Source organism: Struthio camelus, chromosome 19 (genome assembly GCF_040807025.1).
Source record: "Struthio camelus isolate bStrCam1 chromosome 19, bStrCam1.hap1, whole genome shotgun sequence".
NCBI lineage: Eukaryota > Metazoa > Chordata > Aves > Struthioniformes > Struthionidae > Struthio > Struthio camelus.
The window spans coordinates 9,578,710-9,599,080 of record NC_090960.1 but is presented as its reverse complement, the minus strand read 5'-3'; the positions used below and the strand labels follow the sequence as shown (position 1 = coordinate 9,599,080).

General features: G+C 56.7%; 1 protein-coding gene across 4 annotated transcripts in view; it reads right to left on the bottom strand.

Annotated features, from left to right (window-relative positions):
- Positions 1–1,574: 1,574 nt before the first annotated feature.
- Positions 1,575–20,371, bottom strand: part of MGAT5B (alpha-1,6-mannosylglycoprotein 6-beta-N-acetylglucosaminyltransferase B) — an 82,887-nt gene continuing 64,090 nt past the window's right edge. For 3 of the 4 annotated variants that reach the window (XM_068913804.1, XM_068913803.1, XM_068913805.1), the window contains 7 exons: positions 19,273–19,403; positions 16,180–16,335; positions 15,225–15,371; positions 13,717–13,833; positions 5,099–5,173; positions 4,468–4,742; positions 1,575–3,122 (listed from right to left, as the gene is read on the bottom strand). In XM_068913804.1, coding sequence (XP_068769905.1) covers positions 2,924–3,122; positions 4,468–4,742; positions 5,099–5,173; positions 13,717–13,833; positions 15,225–15,371; positions 16,180–16,335; positions 19,273–19,403 — 1,100 coding nt within the window. In that variant the 3' untranslated portion in view covers positions 1,575–2,923. The remainder of the gene's footprint in view (positions 3,123–4,467; positions 4,743–5,098; positions 5,174–13,716; positions 13,834–15,224; positions 15,372–16,179; positions 16,336–19,272; positions 19,404–20,371) is intronic. The other variant, XM_068913802.1, reaches the window with a different exon arrangement.

The window sequence follows — 20,371 nt, the reverse complement described above, 5'->3', positions numbered from 1 at the left end:
CTGAGAGCAGGTCCTTCCTCAGCCTGCCCATGTCATCGAGGCTGTGAGGTGGGGGGAAACCGAGGCACCGGGACCCTGTGGTCTCCAAAAGGCATTTCGACGCCAGGGGCTCTGGCTCCAGCAAGCAAGCAGGTGCCTTTGCTGCTGTCCCCTTTGCCAGCGTCCCCTCGTGACTTGCCCAGGTCACATGGGAAGCGCACGTTGAACCAGACGTTCAACGTTCGGGCCGGTCAGCCCAGCGCAGGGCCACATCTCTCCATCAGTCACCTTGAGCCAGGCGGGCAGAAACCTCCAGGGACCCAGGACCACCCTGGCAGCCTCCATATCCCGGTTGGTGCAGGAGCTTGTCCCTGCACGCGGCTCTCCAGGTTGGGCAGCGAGCAGCTTCGATCCCTCCTGCCCCGCAGACTTCAGCAGGGTGCCCAGAGCGGAGCAGGGCAGCGCAGAGGCTGCTAACAGGGCAGTTAGGGCCGGGGAGCTCCAGCAGGCAGGAAAGGGAAAGAAACAGCCCTTGCCCTTCCCAGCCTGCCCGTTTTCCATGCTGCAAAGCATCCCTGGAGCATCAGCAGGTCGAGGCCCCGACTGCCCGTTTCATGCCCTCTCAGCTGGACGTGACACCAGGCTGGTGACGATTTTGAGCCGGCGGCTACATAACTGCCTGGCAATCTCAGCAAAAGGGGGAGAGACAAGGACGGACTTGTAGCTCCGGGTGGAGGGACAGCCGGACCCTCGCAGGCAGCGCCTTGGTGAAGGTGCCTAGCGGCTGCCATGCTCTGGTTACCTCCCCGTGCCTGGTACATACTTAATCTCACTGCCTTTTCCAGCAGCAGCAGCTCCACCAGAAAGCAGTGTTTGTGCCCCCCCTTTCCGCTGCAGGCTCGGGAGTAGGCACCCACCAAAGGAAAAAAAATCTCGCCTGCTCCTAAGAATACACCTTCCCCCCCGCCCCCAGGAAGGTTTTTAAGCTCTGGGATGGAGTTTCCAGTCTGCGACTTTCCAGGCGCACATTTTTACAGGATGCAAGTGTCTCCCTATTGAGCACTTTGTGGCGCTCCTCCAAACCAGCCACCTTTCAGCGTTTGGTCTGAGCAGCAACCCTACAGCAAGAGGCTCGCGCTTGCAGCCTTGCTCTTGCAGGGGACCCTACAATAACAACCAGCTTGCTCATCCCAGGACTCCATAAACACTGCTACACCAGGCGGAGGGCACGCGAGCAGAGGAAACGCAAGCGGCATTGAAAACTTTCTAAAGTGAGATGAGTAGTATGAGGAAAAGTTAGAGAAGGGCAGGCAGCGATGGCAGACCTTCACCGGGTGCTCAGCCACTCCCGCGGCTGCTCGCCAGGGCTGGCGCTGCTGAGGCTCCAAAATTTGGGGCACGCAGAGGAACAACGCTGCTTCTTCAGCTGCTGTGGCTTATGCTCCCTCCGTTGGCTTCAGTTTAAACCAGCCAGCGATTTATTTCAGCCGCTGTAGCAGCAAGCACAGCCCAAGGCCCGGGACACGCTGAGGCCGTGGGCTGCCGGCAGCCCCAGCAGCCCCGCGCGAGAGCCCGGCGCGCGGGCCAGCCCCTGCCACGGCTCGCTGCAGCCTCCTCCGGCAGCCCGCCGACGTCTCCTAGCCCGACGCAGCCTTCGGGCCAAGCTTCGAGCCCAGGCTCGGGGCTGCGCCCTGCACGGAGACGCGGGAAGCCTGTGCAAAGCGCAGACCGGAGCCGGGGACTGCTGCTCCCCATTTGCCCCGCTCCTCTCTGCCCTTTCCATGCGAACCCCGCGCAGCGCCCGGGCTCCCGCGGCCGGCTCTGCCCTCGGCTCCCCGGCTTGCTGCCTCTCCTCCGGCTCTGGTTTGATCTGTCGGTTCGGAAAAGGGCTGCTGGGAGCATGCGGCACTCCAACAACTATCAATCCCCCTGCCTCGTAATTTCAGACTCCCCCCCCTCCAACTCAGGGCAGCTTTTAGCTTTTGCTCATGGGTGCGTTTCTTTTCCGCGCTGTCTCGTTTGGTCCCAGCAGAGCCCTACGCCCGGCCCCTGGTGCCCTTAGAGAGGATGGGGCCAACCTGGAGGATCACCCCAACCATGCTCTCCCAAAGTCCCACCTTCTCCCCCAAAAGTGCCTTGTGCATCAGTCGCCAGGGGACGGTACAGCTCCGTGCGCACCCCAGCAAGGGGGCAGCCGGGGACCCCCAGGGGTGCCCCGCGCAGGCGCGGGGCACGGCGCAGCCCCCTTCATCCCCAGGGAAGGTGACGGACTCCCTTGAGGGGACAGGGCTGCTCTTGGCTTCTCCCACCCTTCCTGAGCCGCAGGGACCGTCCTCGCTTGCCTTAGGGAAGAGCAGCCGCCCACCTTCCCGCAGCCCGCCTCGGCCACTGGGATCCCATCCGTGGTCCAGAGCCGCTCGTCCACCCCGCGCCCTGGCCACGGCGGGGACCCTCAGCATCCTGCCGGACCCACCCGAGCCCAGCTCTTCCCAGTAACTCCTCACAGGACTGGGTGTTATCTCCCCTTTAATTTACCACTTGTTGGAATTAAAAAAAAAATAAATAAAACAACTTGGGATGTTTGAAGAGGATGAAAACCCTGAAACTGGAGTCTGCTGGTGCCTTGTCCCGCTGCCAGGAAGGGGGGAAGGAGGCCCCCACCCACCTCCCCTCTCCCAGCCACCCTGTCCCAGCGCCAACACGGTCCAGGTGGGTTTGGATGGGGAAGGATGATGCGCCTCGAGAAGAAACAAAAAGAAACGTCAGGACTTGGGCATTCACAGTCAACTGGCAGACGAAACAACCCACAGAGTCTGACATCCACGGCTCACCATGAGTCTTCCCACGGCAGGGACCCGTCTCGCCTCCTAGGCTATTGCAGAAGCTTTGAGAAAAAGCCACTCATTGCACGTTGCGTGTTGCACCACCCGCTGCCAGGGCCAAGTCACAAGCAGTCCCTGCACAGAGCCACTTGTCCTTTCCGGTAGTCGCGGCACGGGCAGAGCCGCCGGTACTTGGTGTTATAGCCGGCGCAGCTGAACAGCAATGGCTCCTTCTGGAGGTAGCACTCGTGGACGTTCTCAGCCACCGCCGGGTAGAGATGGTTCATCTCATACTCTGTACTGTCGCAGGCGATACTGAGCCTGGGAACAAACACAGGCGTGGGTCAGTTGTGCCGTGTCCACCTGCTCTCAAGGCAGGAAGGGCTGCCAAATATTTCATTAAAGGGTTTTAATGCTGTTCTGTCCTTCCTGGAGAGCTTCCTTTGCCAAGCGGTGGGCCAGCTCTTTGCTGGTTGTACCAGGAACCGCAAGCACTGTGTTTGGCATGGACGTGAATGCCTGTGATCACTCTGAAAGACCATGCAAGACATGGGTGACCCTGGCAACTCAACTGTGCAACTCAGGGAACACCCCAACCCTCCCACGGGATGCAAATGACTCAGGAAATCACATGCAAAGCTCAACCACTGCCATGAAAATCTTTCATATTTCCCCCTGACCAACAGACAGAGCTCCATCTGCTTTCTGTGGGAACCTCCAAGAGCAGTTTTTGGCCCCTGGAAGGACACAAAAGTCAAATGGAAGTGCACGTTGGAGGTCCACATTTCCACTGCTAGCAGGGATTAGCTGGCAGAACAGGGTTAGGCCGGCGTCAGCAATCTCCCCCGAGGAGAAGCAGAAACGCGCACGGCACAAATCTCAGCTTCTCTCTCGCTCCCTCCAATCCGTGCTTGTGTCTGCAGATGGAGCTGGAGCGCCAGAATTGCCTCGGCTCAGCACAGCGCCCAGGGTGTCTCAGCACCCCTCAGCCCTCTCCGGCAAACTCCCACCTCAACCGATAAGTAAACCAGCGATTTCCCTGAAATGGCTCATTTTGAAGATTGCCCGGGGGGGGGGGGGGGGGGGGGGCCTCAATGGGGAAGAAGCGGAGAGAGTGAAATCCAAGCTCCAGCTCTAACTTATCATATAAAAACGTCACTAGGACTCAAATTGCCTGCCTGACCAGCGTGACAGAAACGGTAATATTCACATTTTAATTGTCCACAGAGCAGCCCGGAGTCTGGTGGCAGATTTATACTCTATTAAAACTTCACTGCTGTGTGTTCAAAATGCAGTTTTATAGAGAAAGATATAAAAAAGAGAGATAGGGAGCAAGCATGCGCAAGGAGGAGAGAAACGGGGTGGGAGACAGAGGGAAACGTGCCTGAAAAAGCTGTGGCTGGTTTTTGAAGTGAGAAGGTATTCAAGGCCGACGCATGCAAGCCGCAGGCTCCTTTACAGCTAGCACCCTGCGTACGTTGCCTTGGGCGCAAAGGGCACCTTGGCAGCCCTTCGCCGGGGGGGGCACGAGGCGACCAGGTGCTGGGGACACACGACCAAGCGGCCAGCGTGGAGGAACAGGGGAGCATCGTCCCGCACCCCCCTCCTTGCCTTCCCATCCAGCCCGGGAGGCTGGGACACGCCGCGCGAGAAGGGCAACACTCACTGGAGAAACACCTCCTTCTTGTTGAGGAACTTGAAGAAGGTGGGCTCGCAGACCAGCCCGCGCCGCTGGCAGGTCTCGGTGCAGGCGTGCCGAGCCTCGGACACCCACACCTGCAGGGAGCGCGCCGGGGGCCAGGCGCCGCCGTCCCGGCCGGCGTCGGGCGACCACACCAGGTGTGTGGCGTTCGGGGCCAGGGCCAGCGGGCTCGGGGGGCTTTGCATAGCAGGGCTCTTGGCCTTGGGAGGCGCAGGAGGAGACGGCATGGTGCAGAAATCCTAGGCGAGAGAGAAGACATGGGGTCAGCGAGCGGGGGCAAGCTTGGGAAGCCCAGGCAAGGGCTTGGGCTGCTGAGCGTGGGCCTCAGGCTGAGGTCTCCGGCCCTGGCCTGCAAGCACCCATGGGTATCTCTGGCCGTGGGAGCCAGAGGCATCCTCCAGCAGCTCTTCTCCCACTGCTGCCTTGCTCCCTGCAGCAGAAACGCCTGCGCTCTGCTGCGGCTCCAGCACCTCCCAGCACCCTCAGCCAACCCCCCAGGCTTTCTCGGTCCATGACACCCCCCAGCCCCATCTCCCATCTCTCTCCGCGCCGCGAGGACGAGTGCTCCCCCGGGAGCAGAGCAAAGCTCGCTGACCTGGTGCTGAATGTAGGCGTGAATCCGCTCCAGCATCCCCTCGCAGGTGTACTCGTAAGGCAGGTAAGGGTCCACCTGGGAGAGAGGGAGAGCAGCCCGTAGCGAGCGGGGAAAGCCATGCCATTCCCCTCGGCCAGGAGGCCGGTGCGAGCAGAGCCCCGGGTGCTTGTACGTGCAGCCCCGGCATCACCCCCAGGTGCCTGCGGCACAGTGACAGAGCTGGCGCAAACGAAGGCAAACTGGGTTTCCCGCTGCTGGCTAAATAGGTAAGTTTTCCTGCTCTTTCATTTAATACCAGAGCAAAGGAAAGCGGTCAAACCTATTTGGTTCCTGCAGTAATTGCTCCTCACAGTAACAACCAATTTCATGTAAAGGCACTGCAGGACTCAAACTCACTGCGGGGTTTGGACATCTTTGGTCCAATTTGGAAGAAAGCTAAGACTGGAAAAAATTTGCAAGAAATAAAACGCTTGAGAGAAACAGGGTGAAGGATTAAATCAGCTTCAACCCAAATATCAGTTAAAATAAAGTCATCCTGTTCTACTTTGATTTGACTTTTCCTTCTTTCTTTTGTGAGTTATAAAAGAAAAATCAGTATTCAGGCAGCCAGTCCTTTCAAAATGAAAAGTTGAACCGTTTCAGCCCAACAAAGTTTCCACCAGCTCAAAAGATTTTGTTCGGGCTTTGGCTCAAAGCAAAAAATTTATCCCGAGCCAAGCTATTGGGTTTGGTGCCGCAACCTCTCAGGCGGTAGTATGCCTCGGCAGAAGATCACGACCTAGGGTTGCCTTGCTTTTTTAGTACCTGCAGCCACCGAGCTGTGGGCTGTGCATGCACGACGCCGGGGAGCGCCCTGCTGCCTGCCTTGCGCTCCAGGACCGGCCCCGGTTGCCCACCTAGATGGTTTTCCCGGGCATCCCTGGAGCTGCTGCAACCACCGCGTCAGACCTGGCAGGGAGGCTGCGAAGGCGCCGCCGACAGACGCTCGAGGCCATCTGCTAGCAAGCGGCGCGCGAGACGGGAACCCCAGCAAACGCGACTCTGTCCAGCAAGCGGCTTCTGGCGAGCTCCTGCCCTTCGGGCCCGTCTTCTCCTCCCAGAACGGTGCATCTCACGAAGCCCCGAGAAATGCAAATCAACCCCAGAGAACAGCCCGGAGGGGCCTCTCCGCACCCGCCAGCAGCAGGATTATGTCCGTGTCTAGCTCGGAGCAAGACCTCCGAGTACTTCTGCTGCAGCAACGGGAAAAGCTGAAGTTTTTCAGAACCTCTTGCGTTATGCCGCTCTTGTTGGAAAAACCATCTTCCAAAACACCCAACCAACCAGGAAGCCAGTGCTTTGCCCCAAAGAGCCTCTGTATTATTAACGTTTATTGCAAAATCAACCACTGCAATTTCCTATCATCAGCATCACTACAAGCCGTGTTTGTTTACTGCTGCTCAGCCCCGCTCGCGGGGGCTCAGCGCCCGGCGTCTGCGCCCTGGGGAAGGGCTGGAAGGACGCCGCAGCCCCACGGCACGCCGGGCAGGCCAGGACCGGCTGCTTGAAGCCGCTCTCCCCAAACGCCCTTTTTGGGTGGTTATAAAAAAGGGCTTACGGAAAGCAAAAGGGCTCTTTGGTCAAAATTTTTCACCCAGAGAAGCCAACTTCCCTGTCGGCCTCCAAAGCACTATTTCCACCTCGGAGTGACTATTTCTCTTTCTTTCCTGACGCAAACCTAATTGAGCTTCCAAAGAAGAACAGCCGATGTTTCAGTATGCCGGTGTCGTGGGTCCAGCCCAGCATCTCCCGCTCGTCCTCCGTCGCGGTGCGGCTGCGGCTGCCGCGCAGCTGAGCACGGCCCGACCCTCGCTGCCCGGGTGCTGCTCCAGCAGACAGGCCACTTTCTGCCACTCTTAGGTGGAAAATTTGGAAGCCAGGAGGGTTTCACTACCGCCTACGGAAACCTTTTTCTTCCAGCGCCACGCAGGCTGAAACGCCCTTGGCGTCCCAGAAACACCCCCCCCCCATCATCCCCACTGCGGAAGAGAGCAGGGCTGGGTCTGAGTGTGCAAAAGACGAGAAAAATCCGCCCTTCTCCCGCCGCCGGCAGCCCCGCTCCGCTGCTATTTATACAGAGCCGACAGCTCCTTCCCTCTCGCCCCAGACACCGGCGTATTTTTAGCTCGGGTTATGAAACGCTGCCGATCTCCGGGAGCCTTCTGCCGCTGCGGCTGCCTCCCCCAGGAGCGCCCCGCACGCCCAGCGGGTAAAACCCCCTCCAGCCTGAGCTGCACCCTCCCCCCCGCAGCGATTCGGCTGCTTTCCGCAAAAAAAACCCCACAACACAACTGAACTGCGGTTGCCCCCGCGCTTTCCCTTTGGTGGCCGCTCGGGCAGGAGGGAGCCGGGAGGGAGAGCGCCCCGGCCACGGGGCCAGCGCCGCACAGGTCCCCACTGGTTTTCCCCGTGGGTCTTCTCTCCAGAATAACTAATTTTCTTAAGGAACTTTCCTCCCTGGGGAGATAGTTTTTTTTTTTTTAGCTCCCCCCCCCCCAAAAAAAATCTTTCTTTCAGAGATGCTTCATTATCCCCAGCACCCCTGGGCATGGGGCCATCCATAGTGCTGGGCCCTCCCCGTCCCCCAGCACCTCCCTGCAGTTTCAGGCATTAAAAAAAAAAAAAGGCTCATAAGCAAAAATACACCACAGATAATTCACCCAGAAAACACCGTTTCTCCCACGCTCTGCGCACCGCACCTCCTAAGCGGCGCTCTCCTTCGGCGGAGCTCGTCGAGGCCGAGCTCCGCAGGGGCCCCGGGGCGCAGAGCCCCTCGCAAAGCGAACCTCTGCCCCCGGCCCCGCCGGGCTCTCGCCCTCCTGCAAACCCGGTCGGGGCAGCAAAAATACTCCCGGCGGGTCCCGTATCCTCCGCGACGGCCCGAAACGCCGGGGGCTACCCAAAGCCTGCCCCGGCGGGGTAGGAAAGCGCCTCGTCCCGCTGCCGGCCGGGGTGCTGCGGGCTAAACCGCCCCTTGGGCCGGGGCCGGGGCCGGCTCCTCTCCGCCTCTGCCCAGCCTCGGGGCGGGGGGGGGCGACGCGCTCGCCCCCGGCTGCTCCCCTGCTCTCTCGCTCCTCCTTCTCCTTTCTTAGTTATAATTCAGACCGCGCGGCTAGGCATTGCAGAACCCCCCCCCCCACCACCACCACCACCAGTTTCTCGAAGATAACTGTTTAATTGAAGCCCGACAGGCTTAGCCTCCCGCCCGGACAGCCGCGGCAGGGCTCCGGGGAGCCTCCGCGGGGCGCGGCGACGGGCCGCAACGGGGAGCTGCCCGTTCCGGCCGGGGAGAGGCAGCGCCCAGGTGCCGGGGTAGGAGAAGCGCCGCCGCTTTTTCACCAGCCCGGCCGGGGCGGCAGAGCAGGAGACGGGAGCCGCCGCCGCCGGGGCAGCGCTGCACCAAGAGCCCCGCCGGCGCCGCGGCAAGGTGCCCGGGAGCAGTTTCTGTTTTGGGTTTGTTTTTTTTTTTTTTTAAACCACTCTCCATCAGGAATCCCAGCCCTGGAGAGCGGAATAGGTCTCCCTCGCTCCAGAGGGAAAGAAAGAAAGAAAGAAAGAAAGGAAAAAAAAAAATCCAAACGTCGTCGGACAAATAAGTAGAAGAATAATACAATTGCCTGCCAGCATGTAACAGCAGGCTGGGAACGCTTTAACCAGCTATTTTCACTGTGATGTTTAATACGCCATTCTTCCGAGCAATCTGAAATGTATAATTTTCCATTATATTCCTGTATGTTTGACTTTAATATAATGAAGCCTTCTCCCTTCGCTACACCAGAATATTGGGTCTATTAAATTGCTTGCGCAGGGACTATTTTTGACAACGGAAAAAGCTGAAGCCCAGGAAAATGACCGTGCCCGAAAAGCTCCTTCCTTCCCTTGCCACCAACCTCCGGCTAACGGCAGTAATTCATCACTGGGCCAATTCCCCTGGAATCACCTTTCCCAGGGGGGCTGCAATTTGTCTCTTGTTTTTCTCCCTGCTGGGCCGTGTGTGACCGAGCCGTGATTTGATCTCTGGGGTAGACGGGTTTGCTAGTTGAGTCTCCCTTAGAAATCGGGCAGGGAGCGGAGCAAGCGAGCAGCCAGGGAAACGAGAACGCCCGGCTAGCTGCAGGCGTTTCGGAGCGCTTCGACGGTGAGGTGCTGCTTCCCGGGGCGGGGGGGAGTAGGGGGGACTTTCTGGCTGCTCATTTAAAAAAAAAAAAAGATGACAAAAAAAAAAAAAAAACACATTGCAAACCCCAGCCACGTCCGAGCTGCAATTCAAATCTCTCTCAAGAAGGAAGAAGTTTCTCTCAAGCAAATCTAGGCTGGCTCGTGGAGGCGGACGCTTGCTGAATCTCAACTCCTTCATTTGCCGGGCATGCAAACAGCGCAGGCGGCCCAGCCCTGGGGAGAGGCAGCTGGCAACCGGGGCGGGGGGGGGGCACAAAAGGAGAGAGACACCGGGGACGGTGCCGCGAGAGACGCGGGCAAGGAGGACGGGGTTACTGCTGCACCGAGCGCTCTGGCCTCAGCGCCTGCTCCCCTTCGCCGACACGCGGTCAAGGAAACCCAATAAAACTCTGCGCCTGCGTCCACCCGGGGAGCCACACGTGGGACACACGGCGCGTCCCTGAAAAGCAGCGCAGCGGCCGGGACTCCGGCTGCCGGCGCGGGACGGGTGCAGCGCGCACCGGCTTGGGAAGCGGCTCGAGCGCGGGCCCACCTATGCGGGAGCACAAACTGCTTGCTGCCATGGTGCGACGGCAAAGCGTGTTTAAGGCTTTCCTAACGCTGCCTTCCAGCGCAAGTGTCACTCTCGCCGCTCGGAAATGCTTTACAGCCAAGCCGGGAAGGGAGCTCGGCGGGAGCAGAACCGAGGAGCCATAAAGCAACACTAAAATACGGCCCGTGCTTAAACATCCGCAAATCCCTCAGCCCGACACAGAGACAGCTATTATCCTCCAAACCAGGGCAAGCTTGGTTAACCACAGTTACTACCACACTCTCCAACGCCGTGAGGACCACCCATCCCCGCCCCCGGGTACCACTGCCCCCGGGGAAAGCTGGCGGCAGAGGCCGAGCAAATCCGTAGCACCGAGTCCTTATGGCAAGACTGGCGCTATCTCAGGGCTTCCCCAGGCATCCACCCGCCAAAAAACATTTACCGGGTTTTGCCTCAAAGTTGCAAAACTAGAGCAGTGAGAGAAGTGATTTTCCAGCAGAATAATGAAGAAAAAAAAAGAAAAAGAAAAAAAAAGTCAGTTTCAGGTCACTTTTCAATTTCTAATGTTTTCATACATCAGGAAGTAGAAAAATGCTTCATTTCAGGTTAGGCAATCCGTTTTGTTTGGGGAAGGAGATGGAAATGCATCATCTCACGTATAAGCATTCTTTTCAATAGACTAGCAGGACGCTTTCAAACAAAGATATGCAGATAGGAAACAAAACCACATTAGTTCGTTCCAGTAATGTTGAAATGAAATGTTTCGAGTAAAAAAATAAATTGACAGAGATTATGCTGAGACACAGACAAATTTGCCAAATATTCTGATAACAAAATGCGCTATTTTCCCTTGGGAAAAAAGGATTCAGTAAAAGAGCTTCTCCGGGCTCCAGTACCCAGCTGAGAGCAGCAGCATTAAACTGCCCAGCTCCTGCTTTCTCCCTCTCCTTTTGCAATACGCTTGTTTTCGTTTCCTGCTGTAGCGAACGTTATTCTAACGACAAGATACCAAGGGATTCCTGAAGCAAAAGCCCATAATAAGGCTCTTAAACGTGTAAGGTAGGTCAATTTTTAGGCTTAATTGCCTTGACAGCATCTCTAACAAAGCAGACCTTTCTATTCAAAAAAAGTTGCTGTGAGTTGCTCACGTTTGCTCCCTCTTCTGTTTCCAAAGGATTTATATAACGTCTTTAAAAAAAGAGCCCAGGCGTGTTACGTGATTAACCCCGGACACCTCTTCATGGAAAAAAATAACTCGCCTCCAGAGTTTCTGCATGTTTTAAAGGCAAGCGTGACATCAAGCTGCCGGTTTTGTTCCTTTGAGGTGAATTTAGCACATAAATCTCCTGGGAGCCAAGGGTAATTACAGGGGTTTAACTGCTTTGCAGGGCCGGGGCCTCGGGAGCACTTCACCGAGCAGCGCGAGGAGACGAGGGCCAGGAGGGAGCCCGGCGTCTCGCGTCTCTCCCGGGATTTGGCTCCCGTGGGGGACCCTCGTCCTGCAGGGAGCCGGGCGCCGCTGACACCCCATCGCCCCTCTGAAAAGAGGCTTTTGAGAGGCGGCTCTGCAGCCCCCTCATTGCAGACAGCGACTACAAACCCCGCTGCTGAGACCCGGCGCGCTCGCTCCGTGCCAGGGCAGCTCTGCGCGGAGGCTGCCGCGGCCCCGGGGCGGAGGCAGGACGGCAGCCTCCCTCGAAGCGCCCGCTCGCCTCCCGGCGCAGGCGCTCCGCGGCCCCGACGCGCTCGCACGAGCCTGCAAACCTGCCGCCTCCTTCCCTTAGAGCAAAGCTGGCGGTAAGCCGGCGTTGCTCCCGTGTCCCCAGCCCCCGGGCGCCACGGGTATGACGCGCTTTGGGGAATTTCGCCGCGTTTCTGCTGCGGGTCTCGCGTTGCAATGGGAAACGCACAGAAAACATGATGCGAGGCGAGCCCCGAGCTGAACCGGTCCCCGGGTCCTTCTCCTCCCAGGGCGCTCTGAACCTCCCCCCCCATTTTGTGTTACATTTACTTTACATAAACTTTTTTTTAATCTTTGCTTCCTCTGCCTCGTCCGCTGTTTAGCGATTTAAGAAAGGGTAACCAAGCAGGGAAGGCAGGACGCGCCGCGCCTGCGCTGGAATTGCATTTACACGAACGGCTTCGGCGGGACCAGAGAGGAAACGGGAGCCTGGAGCCCATCTTTCAGCAAAACGCGGATTAACTTGGCAGCGGTGTTGCCGCAGCGAGGTCCCAGCCCCGGGCGGCTCGTCGCACCGCCTCTGCTCTGGGCAGACGCCCACCACGTCCCTTCCTCTTCTGCGGTACAAGTTCGTAAAGCCCTTTATTTACAAGCACGAAAAGCTCAGGGATCGCTGCTAAGCGTCTAACCGACCCGGTGGACATCCAGTCGGCGTTTGCAGCGCGGCTGCTCAGACAGCAGGTCACCCCGAGAGCCGGCGGCGCTGTTTACTCCCCCTAAGTTCTTTGATCGTTTTGTAAACCTCACCGCGCAGGGGAACCATCGCCCGGAGACCTGGGTGCAAGCGCGCGTAGGGGCTGGCAGGCGGCAGGGCGCTCTGCACGCACGCACGCATCCCTCCAGGGACTGCTCTTGCCCCTCGGCTCCGCTCTCGGCGCACTTTTCCCCTTCCCTTCCGTGCTACCGGCGATCGCACCAGACGCAGAAAACCAGAGGTTTTCAAAAGGCGGCAGAGAGATGCTCCGGTTGCCCAGCAAGGAGACCTCGCTGCTACTCACTTAACTTTGGGGCAGAGCTGAAAGCGCTGGGTAGAGATTAGTTTCTCTCCCTAAAGCCCACAGTTTCCTGCCAATCTCTTTCGAAACGCTGGAAAGCTCCAGCACGCCACGCGCGCGCACGCGGCAGCGAGGCAAACACCCCTTCAACACCCGCTCAGCCGCCACCTTTCCCTCTTTTGGGGAACGTCTCTCCAGGCCAGATGGCGATGGGTCAATCACTGCTGCTCACGCTGCCTTGCAGCGACAGCTGGCCAGGCTGCGCAGCAGCAGGAGTGTAATTATTTTTAATTTAATTTTAATCGAGATACTGTAATGAACGTGCAAAACAACAACTGTTTTCCTAAGTTGCTTTTGTTCGCTCTTTGCAAGGTCTTAGAGAAAATTAGCACGCGACAAGCCACCCAAGGCCCCCGTGATAAGGCGAGAGACCAGGGCAGACAGCGTGACCGCATGGGCCGCCTGTCGCAGAGAAACCCACCTCTGCTGGGTGCAGGAAAAAGCAATGATGCCATCGACCTTTCCTGCATTTTGGGCAGGGCACGACCCCTGGGCATTGCAAGACCAAAAGGCTGGATTTTGCCACCACTTTCTTTTCTGGGCCCTTCTCTCCCCATCCCTGGCAACCCCAGGTCGTTTTTTTCTCAGGTGCCGGCATTCACCGAGCGCCGGCGTTGCGGCGTACCGTTATCACCGTGACGGGGACGGTTCATCCTACCTGCAGCAAACTGTGAGTAAAAACAGGGCTCAGCACCTTTCTCCCCTCTGGGAAAAATGACTTTAATAATTTGGACAACTTGAAAGGCTCCTGCCACGGGGTAGGTAAATATTCATGACGGGTGCGTTGCAAAAGCCCAAGCAGCCGGCTCGCGCAGCAGGAGCTGAGCTTTCCAGCCAGGCCCCCCCCCCCCCGCCTCCCTTTTCTTCCCCCTCCTCTATCCTTCCTTCCCTTCATCCTTTACAGAGACAAGTCTTGGGGCGAATCCTATCAATTTGTTTGATGCAAACAATAACGATGAATAATTAAAGGGGGGGGAACGGCAGGAGGAGAGGCCAGCGCCAGAGAGCCAGCGCAACCCCTTCGGCCGTCAACAGCGGCGGAGTTCACCCCACCGCTTTCTCCTGGCGTTACCTGGGTCCTCATGATTGCTTTGACAGCAGCTTCAAACTCCTCTGAGTTATTGTAGTCGACGGTCCACACATGCGGCTTCCCGATGAAGTCTTCGGCGTATGGGTGTTGGGAGGACACCTGCAAGACGGAAGCGTAAGCTGTTTTTTCACAGTCGCTGCCAGAATCGCTGCCGTCTACCACTTGCGGCGGTGCCAGCAGAGAGGAACCATCTGCAGCAGGCTCAGTCGCAGACGCATTTTGTTTAAAACCGTTGCACACGGACACGTATCCAAAAGAGAACATCTCGCCTGAACCCAGCTGCCCTCCAACGCTAGGCTGAGGCTTTAAAATCCTCGCTGGGCTGGGATGCCCGGTTGCCTTTAACGCTACGGGGTGAAACAGCCTCGGCGGCTCCCAGTTACCGTCTTGGTAATTCAGGTAAAATCTAACCCTGACCTCAACCACGTCCAGGACTGGAGCAGCAAAACCAGACCGAAACGGCAAAGCTCTGCGACGGCACCACGTCGCTCGGGTTTGCCAGCTCCCGAAACAAGGCAAAGAGAAAACCCAACACCCCAAAGGCCGGGGAAGTTTAACGTCAGGATAAACGGTCGCCCGAAGCTGCGTGGTCTCGGGCCAGCTCTTCTTGGCGCTGCCTCTCCCGGCAGCCGTTAGTTTGCTCTCTGTTTTGGGGCATGCCTCTGTTATTTAAGCCCCCAAAGCTGCCTTTGCCTCCCTGCCTGGCTTCTCAGGAAGGGCCAGGGATCGTTAACACGGAGAGCTAATTACCCCGCTGCCCCAGGCGGCTCGGGGATGGCTCCGCTCCCCCGGCCCCGATGAGCCGGGCTGTGCGGCGCTGGAGATGCCAGCAAGCACCGCGAGCCCCGCGTGCAGCGAGCGTGGCGGGGGCAAAGCCGCTCCTGACGGCAGCGAGGCAGAGTTGCACTGCATTATCCATTCTATTAATAATAAAAGAGTCAATTTTCTCAGCCCTTTAACTTTTAAAGAGTTCCTGCTTCATTTAGATTGAATTTGCGGCGACAGGCAAGCTCAGGAGGGATTGTGCACCCCTGCAACAACGCAGAGGCCCCAGCGTCCCTTTTATTTTGCAAGATGAAGACAAGGAGCAGCATGAACTCGAGACTCGGCTTAACAGGGGAGCACGAGCCCCAGGTTTGGGAGCAGAGCCTGGGTAAGCATGGAGCTGAGCAGCAGGTAGAGGATTCGGGGCCGGGTTTTGGGATTTGCAGAAGTTTCCTGAACCGCGTTCTCTTCTGCAAACCCGCACCCAAGGCAGGGTCCTTTTCATCCAAACGCTCTGGACTGGAGAGGATGAGGGGATCAGACCAGGGAAAGGCGATCCCACTTGCAGGCATCCGAGCTCCTGGACTTGGAGGAAACTTCTCCAAAAATCTCCAGTTAGCAACTGCTCTTCCCTGGGCTGGCCCAAATCCAGAAGCAAATGGGGCGGCTGCAGCCCATCTGCTCACCTCCCTGCACCCTGCCAAAGTGTCGCGCAATGGACTTGCCTCTCTCGACGTCGGCTTCCCCCGGAAGAATTCGTGGTTAAGGGAGCTGTGCGGAGGGTTGAAACGAGCCTGCAGGAAGACGCAGCCGTTGGCGATCGCCTCCAGCGGGGCAGGACCTTCGTAGGGGAACCCAAACCCAATGAAGAGCTGCAGGAAGCAAACCGACATGCTGATGAGCCAACCTTGCCCGGATCTCTGGCAGCCCAGGGCTAAGCCCATGGGAAACTCTCCGAATAACGCTCTGGTGTCCCTCTCTGCTGCGTTGCTGCCTGTCCACCAAGCCTTTAAAGGCAGCTCCACACAGTCCAACTCCCCATGGCTTAAATGAATTAAAAACTTTCCCCAGAGTCAGACAGATGCTCCTAGCCCACTCATAAAATACAACGGGACGGTCAAGCTAGCGGGAGCTGTGACTTTGCTCGTGGTGGCTTGGCCAGTTATACTGGTCCTGTATGCACAGACACTGGTTCACCAGTGAGATTCGGCCTAAAAGCCCTAAGAGGCTGGTGAATCAAGGTTACTTCATGCAGACCTTGGCTCGTGGTGACCCAGGGTGCACTTGCACCCCTCACGCTCGCTCTGATAGTCCCGTTTCTTATCATCGCTGCTGAGGCAAAAAAAAAAACAAAACCAACACTTAGCAAATGAATTAATCAAGAAACTTTGTGCTCTGTCTGTGGACAGCGTGCAAGGAGGAGAAACTCATCAGACACATCTTGATTTGAAATTATGTGCTCTGCTCAGCTCCCGAGTAATTAGCCCTGCTGATAGTGCCTGCAAGCCACGGCAGGCTGCGGGAACGGCAGCTAACGGATTCTCCCCCCGCCCCTCGCTTTAATTAGATTTCCTTTCTCAAGGTAACTTGGTCCTAGCTCCTCGTCTCCCGGCTGTTTAACGAGGGACTGGCGCTGGGCTCTGCCCCAGGGTCCCACGGGGGCCGCCGGCTCTCGCCCACCTTCGCCTTCCTCAGCAGCTGCTGAAACTCGTGCTGCGGCAGAAGGCCGTGGTTCTTCACGAAGGCCGGCACCTCCGGAGGCCTCTGCGTCTCGTAGTAAACCGTGCCGTGGATCTCCATGTACTTGTTGAGGATGGCCAGGAATTTCTCTTTGCCCTGGGGAGGAAGGCAGAGGCGTTCAGCTGCCCGCGGATCACCCCAGGGGATGGGTCGGATTCCCCCCCAGCCCCGCCGCAGTCCAGCGCTGAGGTTTATCACCGAAATCGCTACCCCGAAGCGCCAGGATGGCGAGGGAGGACCCTGGACCCCGAGGTAGACTCGTGGTACTCGGGCACCGGAGCGGCCCCACATGCTGACGGGGATGCTTGTGCCGGCCAGCTTCCGGAGGCGGTACAGGTCGAGCCACCACGCGGGGACTCGAGCCCAGGCCCCGCAGCAAGCCCGGACCCAGCACCCGGGAACGTGCAACCAGCATCGCCCCGTGAGCCACCGCTGAGCCTGCAGCCCCGCCGGCAACACCCCCACAGCGCCGCTCCATAACAGATGACGGGATTCAGCAGGACGTTCAGAGAGGCCAGAGCTTGTTAACAGCCTGTTATTATAAATAACAATCTCCAGGATTTTCTCACTCTGAATTTTCCTGTTTTGCTCTCAGGAAAACCAGGGGGCATCACTTTTCTTCTTTTGGAGGCTTTCTCGCTTTTGCACGCCGAAGCGGCCTTGCATTTTAACAATTTCCACATTGCAGGAAGTTCTACTTAGAAAGAAGCACGGGGACCATATTTCAGCTGCCATATTTTCAACCTATTCCAGTGCTGCAACAGGCCCCCAAAAGAGCAGAGATTGGGAGGGAATAAGGCAGTATAAAGGAGGAATTTGAGAAAACCCTACGCATTGCCTTAAAGCCTGTCTGAACATCGTATTTCTGCACTCGGTCATGCATCTCTGGACTTCTCTAGGGCTAACAGCAAGCGCTGCATACAGAGGGAAGCTGCCAAGCATCTCTCCTTCCTGGTGGGACGAGGCTGCAGGGGGAAATACCTCCCGCGACCGGACGCGTTTGCATCCTTCCCGGCAGGGCGAGAGCAAGCAGCCCCCGGTACGATGGAGCGCCCAGCTGCTCCAGCCCCGTCCCGAGCAAACACCTCCGCAGCCGAGGAAAGCGGCCTTTCTGGCTTATTAAAACTTCTGCTCCTGTTGGGAGCGGGAGGTTCATAGGGGCAGGAAATGAAAAATAACAGGAACGTTAATCAAACGTTTTGAAACGTCAGAAAGATTCTGTTTTAGAGAGTGCACTTGATCCAAAAAGCTTGTAAATCACCACTTGGCTCTCTAAAATATAAATGTTCCTAAGAAGCCTTAGCTGCCCTTTCCTTCCTAGACCTCAAAAGCACATTATAAGGAGAAGGTATTCTTCCCCCTGTTTTATTACAGGGGATATGGGGCAAGGCGAGCTGCTCCCCCGCGGCGTTAGACATTTGTGAAGGTTTTAAACCAGAGCCCCAGTCTCCGCCAAGACCTGCTTCTCTGGAAGGCCCTGCCCGCGGTTAGCCCACAGAACCAGCCCCAGCTCTTTCACCGAATGACAAATTAACCAAAATAACGCCGTTTTGGGGAGAGTGAAATTGGTCATAAATTCAAGCTGAAAGGACCAAATGTCTGTAGCGCCAAAGAGCGGTAGGGAAACCGTCCAAGCAGAGACACATGGTTCACTTCAATATTTTAGCTCTTTTTAATTCCTTCCCAAACTGACCTAACTAAGCTCAGATGAAACTTCTGAACAACAAGAGGGGCAGGAAAAGCAGAACAAAATGTTACAGTTCCCCTAAAATGCAATTCAGTGGGTTTCCTTTCAGCTAAAAAAAAGAAATCAGAAAAATATCCTTCCATATTCGACTCACAGCAATAGCCCCCCTGTTTTCTTTGGTTGGCCGCAAGACCCGAGAGTTGTATTTACTCAGCACTAAGGCAATAAGACGCTGTGGCTTCAGCTTGCTTTGATGCCGTGACCGCGTCTCTTATTCAAACAAGCTCAGTTGTTGCACGCACCATGGTAAGCCGTGTCGCGCTCCCAAAATCCCAGCAGGATCCCAGCCGGCATTAGGCATCACAGCTAGGGCAAAGCCGGCAGAGGTGATAGTCAGGGAAGACGGGCATGGGGAGGGGATAAAACCTCCAGCTGCATCAATCTCAGCAGCTTGAGAGGGTCGAGCCCACAAAGAGGCAAATTCAACTGCTGAAAAACATTTTCTATCACAAGACGACATGCAGAGTTAAACCACAACGGCAGCTTTGTGTAGAGCAGCTCAAGCAATACGGTACCTGCAGCTGGAACATCCCAGGGGTGGTGCATAAAGGGGAGAGGAAATAAATAAATAAATAAATCAAGAGACAGTGAGAATTTGCTCCTTTTTTTTAAACCCAGGAAAGAAAAGCACCGGGCTCGTGCCAGGTAAGAGCCATTGCCCCCACGTGCTTCCTGGGCTTGCTACAGCGCAGTGGCTGTCTCAGGGAGGGTGTTGATGGTACTGCTGGTCTTTTACTCAGTGGCAGAGCACTTTTGGGGCTGGAGGAACAAAGCAAAGACTTTTACTCCTTGTCCACTGGCTCAAACGCAGCCTCAGCCAGGATGAGCCCCACGTTGCTTGCACCTGGCTGAGCGAGGGTGAAACTCTTGCTTTGTCAGCGCTGATCTCATCCTCTTTCCTAATTCTCCCAGCAGCTCTTTCCATGTGAATTAGCAGAATAAAGCTCCAACCCAGGTTACACCAAGGTCCTAGCAAGGACCGGCATCAGCCACCACCAAGGACAGAGCAAGAGACAGGCAGTGCAAGCACCGTCTCACAGGACGCTCAAAAGCGGAAACAAATCATCAGGAACATAATGCAGGAAATCACCTCATAGCAGTCTCTGTAATTCATACCTAATACTGTTAATATGGTATCATTAGCATAACCAGCCTATTGGGAGGAAGCATCACCTCTAGAAGAGCGTGGCACTGAGTTTCAAGAGCCTGAGTCCAGATCCTGCCTCAGATTTTGCCCTGCTTCTTTGGCAGCCCGGGGCACCTGCTGCCCTGGCGAGGACGCTCACCTTCCAGATGCTGGCTTCCTTCCCATACACCACGGCCATGTTGCTCACTTTGTTGGACTTGATGAATTGCCTCTCGGTCCTGTTGAGCTGCTCAGACACGAAGCCCATGAAGGAGTTGTCGGGGGTGTGAGCTGCAACACCAAGCGGGAAAGACGCGTGTTTGGATCCGGCACGGGAACCGCGGAGGTTTTCCCAGGATCCCGACCTGCTACAGGTACGGCGCATGGAGCTGCTTGTCCTAGACAACCGCCTGGCTGAGCTGAGGCCTGGCATCGCTTAGTGTCCCCACCTGGGGCAGCTGAACCTGGAAAAGGTCATACCCCATCTCCATGCAGATCTGGGAAAAGTCCTAAAAAGTGGTAAAATCGAACTAGCAACCAACACAGCTTCAGAAAGGGTTGTTCAAGGGAGGTTTTCACCTCTGCCTGCAAATCTGGCTATTTCTCTATCCCCAGATTGCAGTTTTTCTTCTCCTCTCCCCTCGTTTTCCTGCCGGGAGGCAATGCCATGTGGGGCATGCGGAGGAAGACCGAGAGCTGGTCCCTCACGGATGCAGCAGCCCGTCAGACGCTCACTGCAGCACTCGGGCTGAAGCAAACCAGGCTCCAAAGCAGTCCTGGAGCATATTAAGAAAACCAGCAAGAAACCCCATCAACAGTAGCTAATACAATATAGCTTTGTGACCTGCTTGAGGGACTCTTTAAAATAAAAAGGCACTTTTAAGACTACCAGATAGGTCATAACCAGCCTTTGAGTCACTAAGTGTCCAAAGGGTCAGCAGGCTTGTTTCAGCCCAGCAAGTCTCCTTTCCACTCTGCAGCTTATCAGATAAATCTGAACTACTGAGTTGCCTTTTGCCTCCAAAATCCAAGCTGCCCTTTTGCCAGAGAAGTGGGACCCAGCTGAAATAAAAGCATGCTTTGCAAACAAAAACAGCCTGGAGAAGCTTTTGGGCACTCATGAGCTCCGTCTGCACCCAAAGGCCAGCCAAAGAGCCCATTTCCAGCTGTAGTGGCAGCACCCGACCCCTTTCTCAGCACTTTCTTAGCACCCAGAGCCATGAAAGGGAGCTGCCGGCCACAGGACGGTGCTTCCTCCC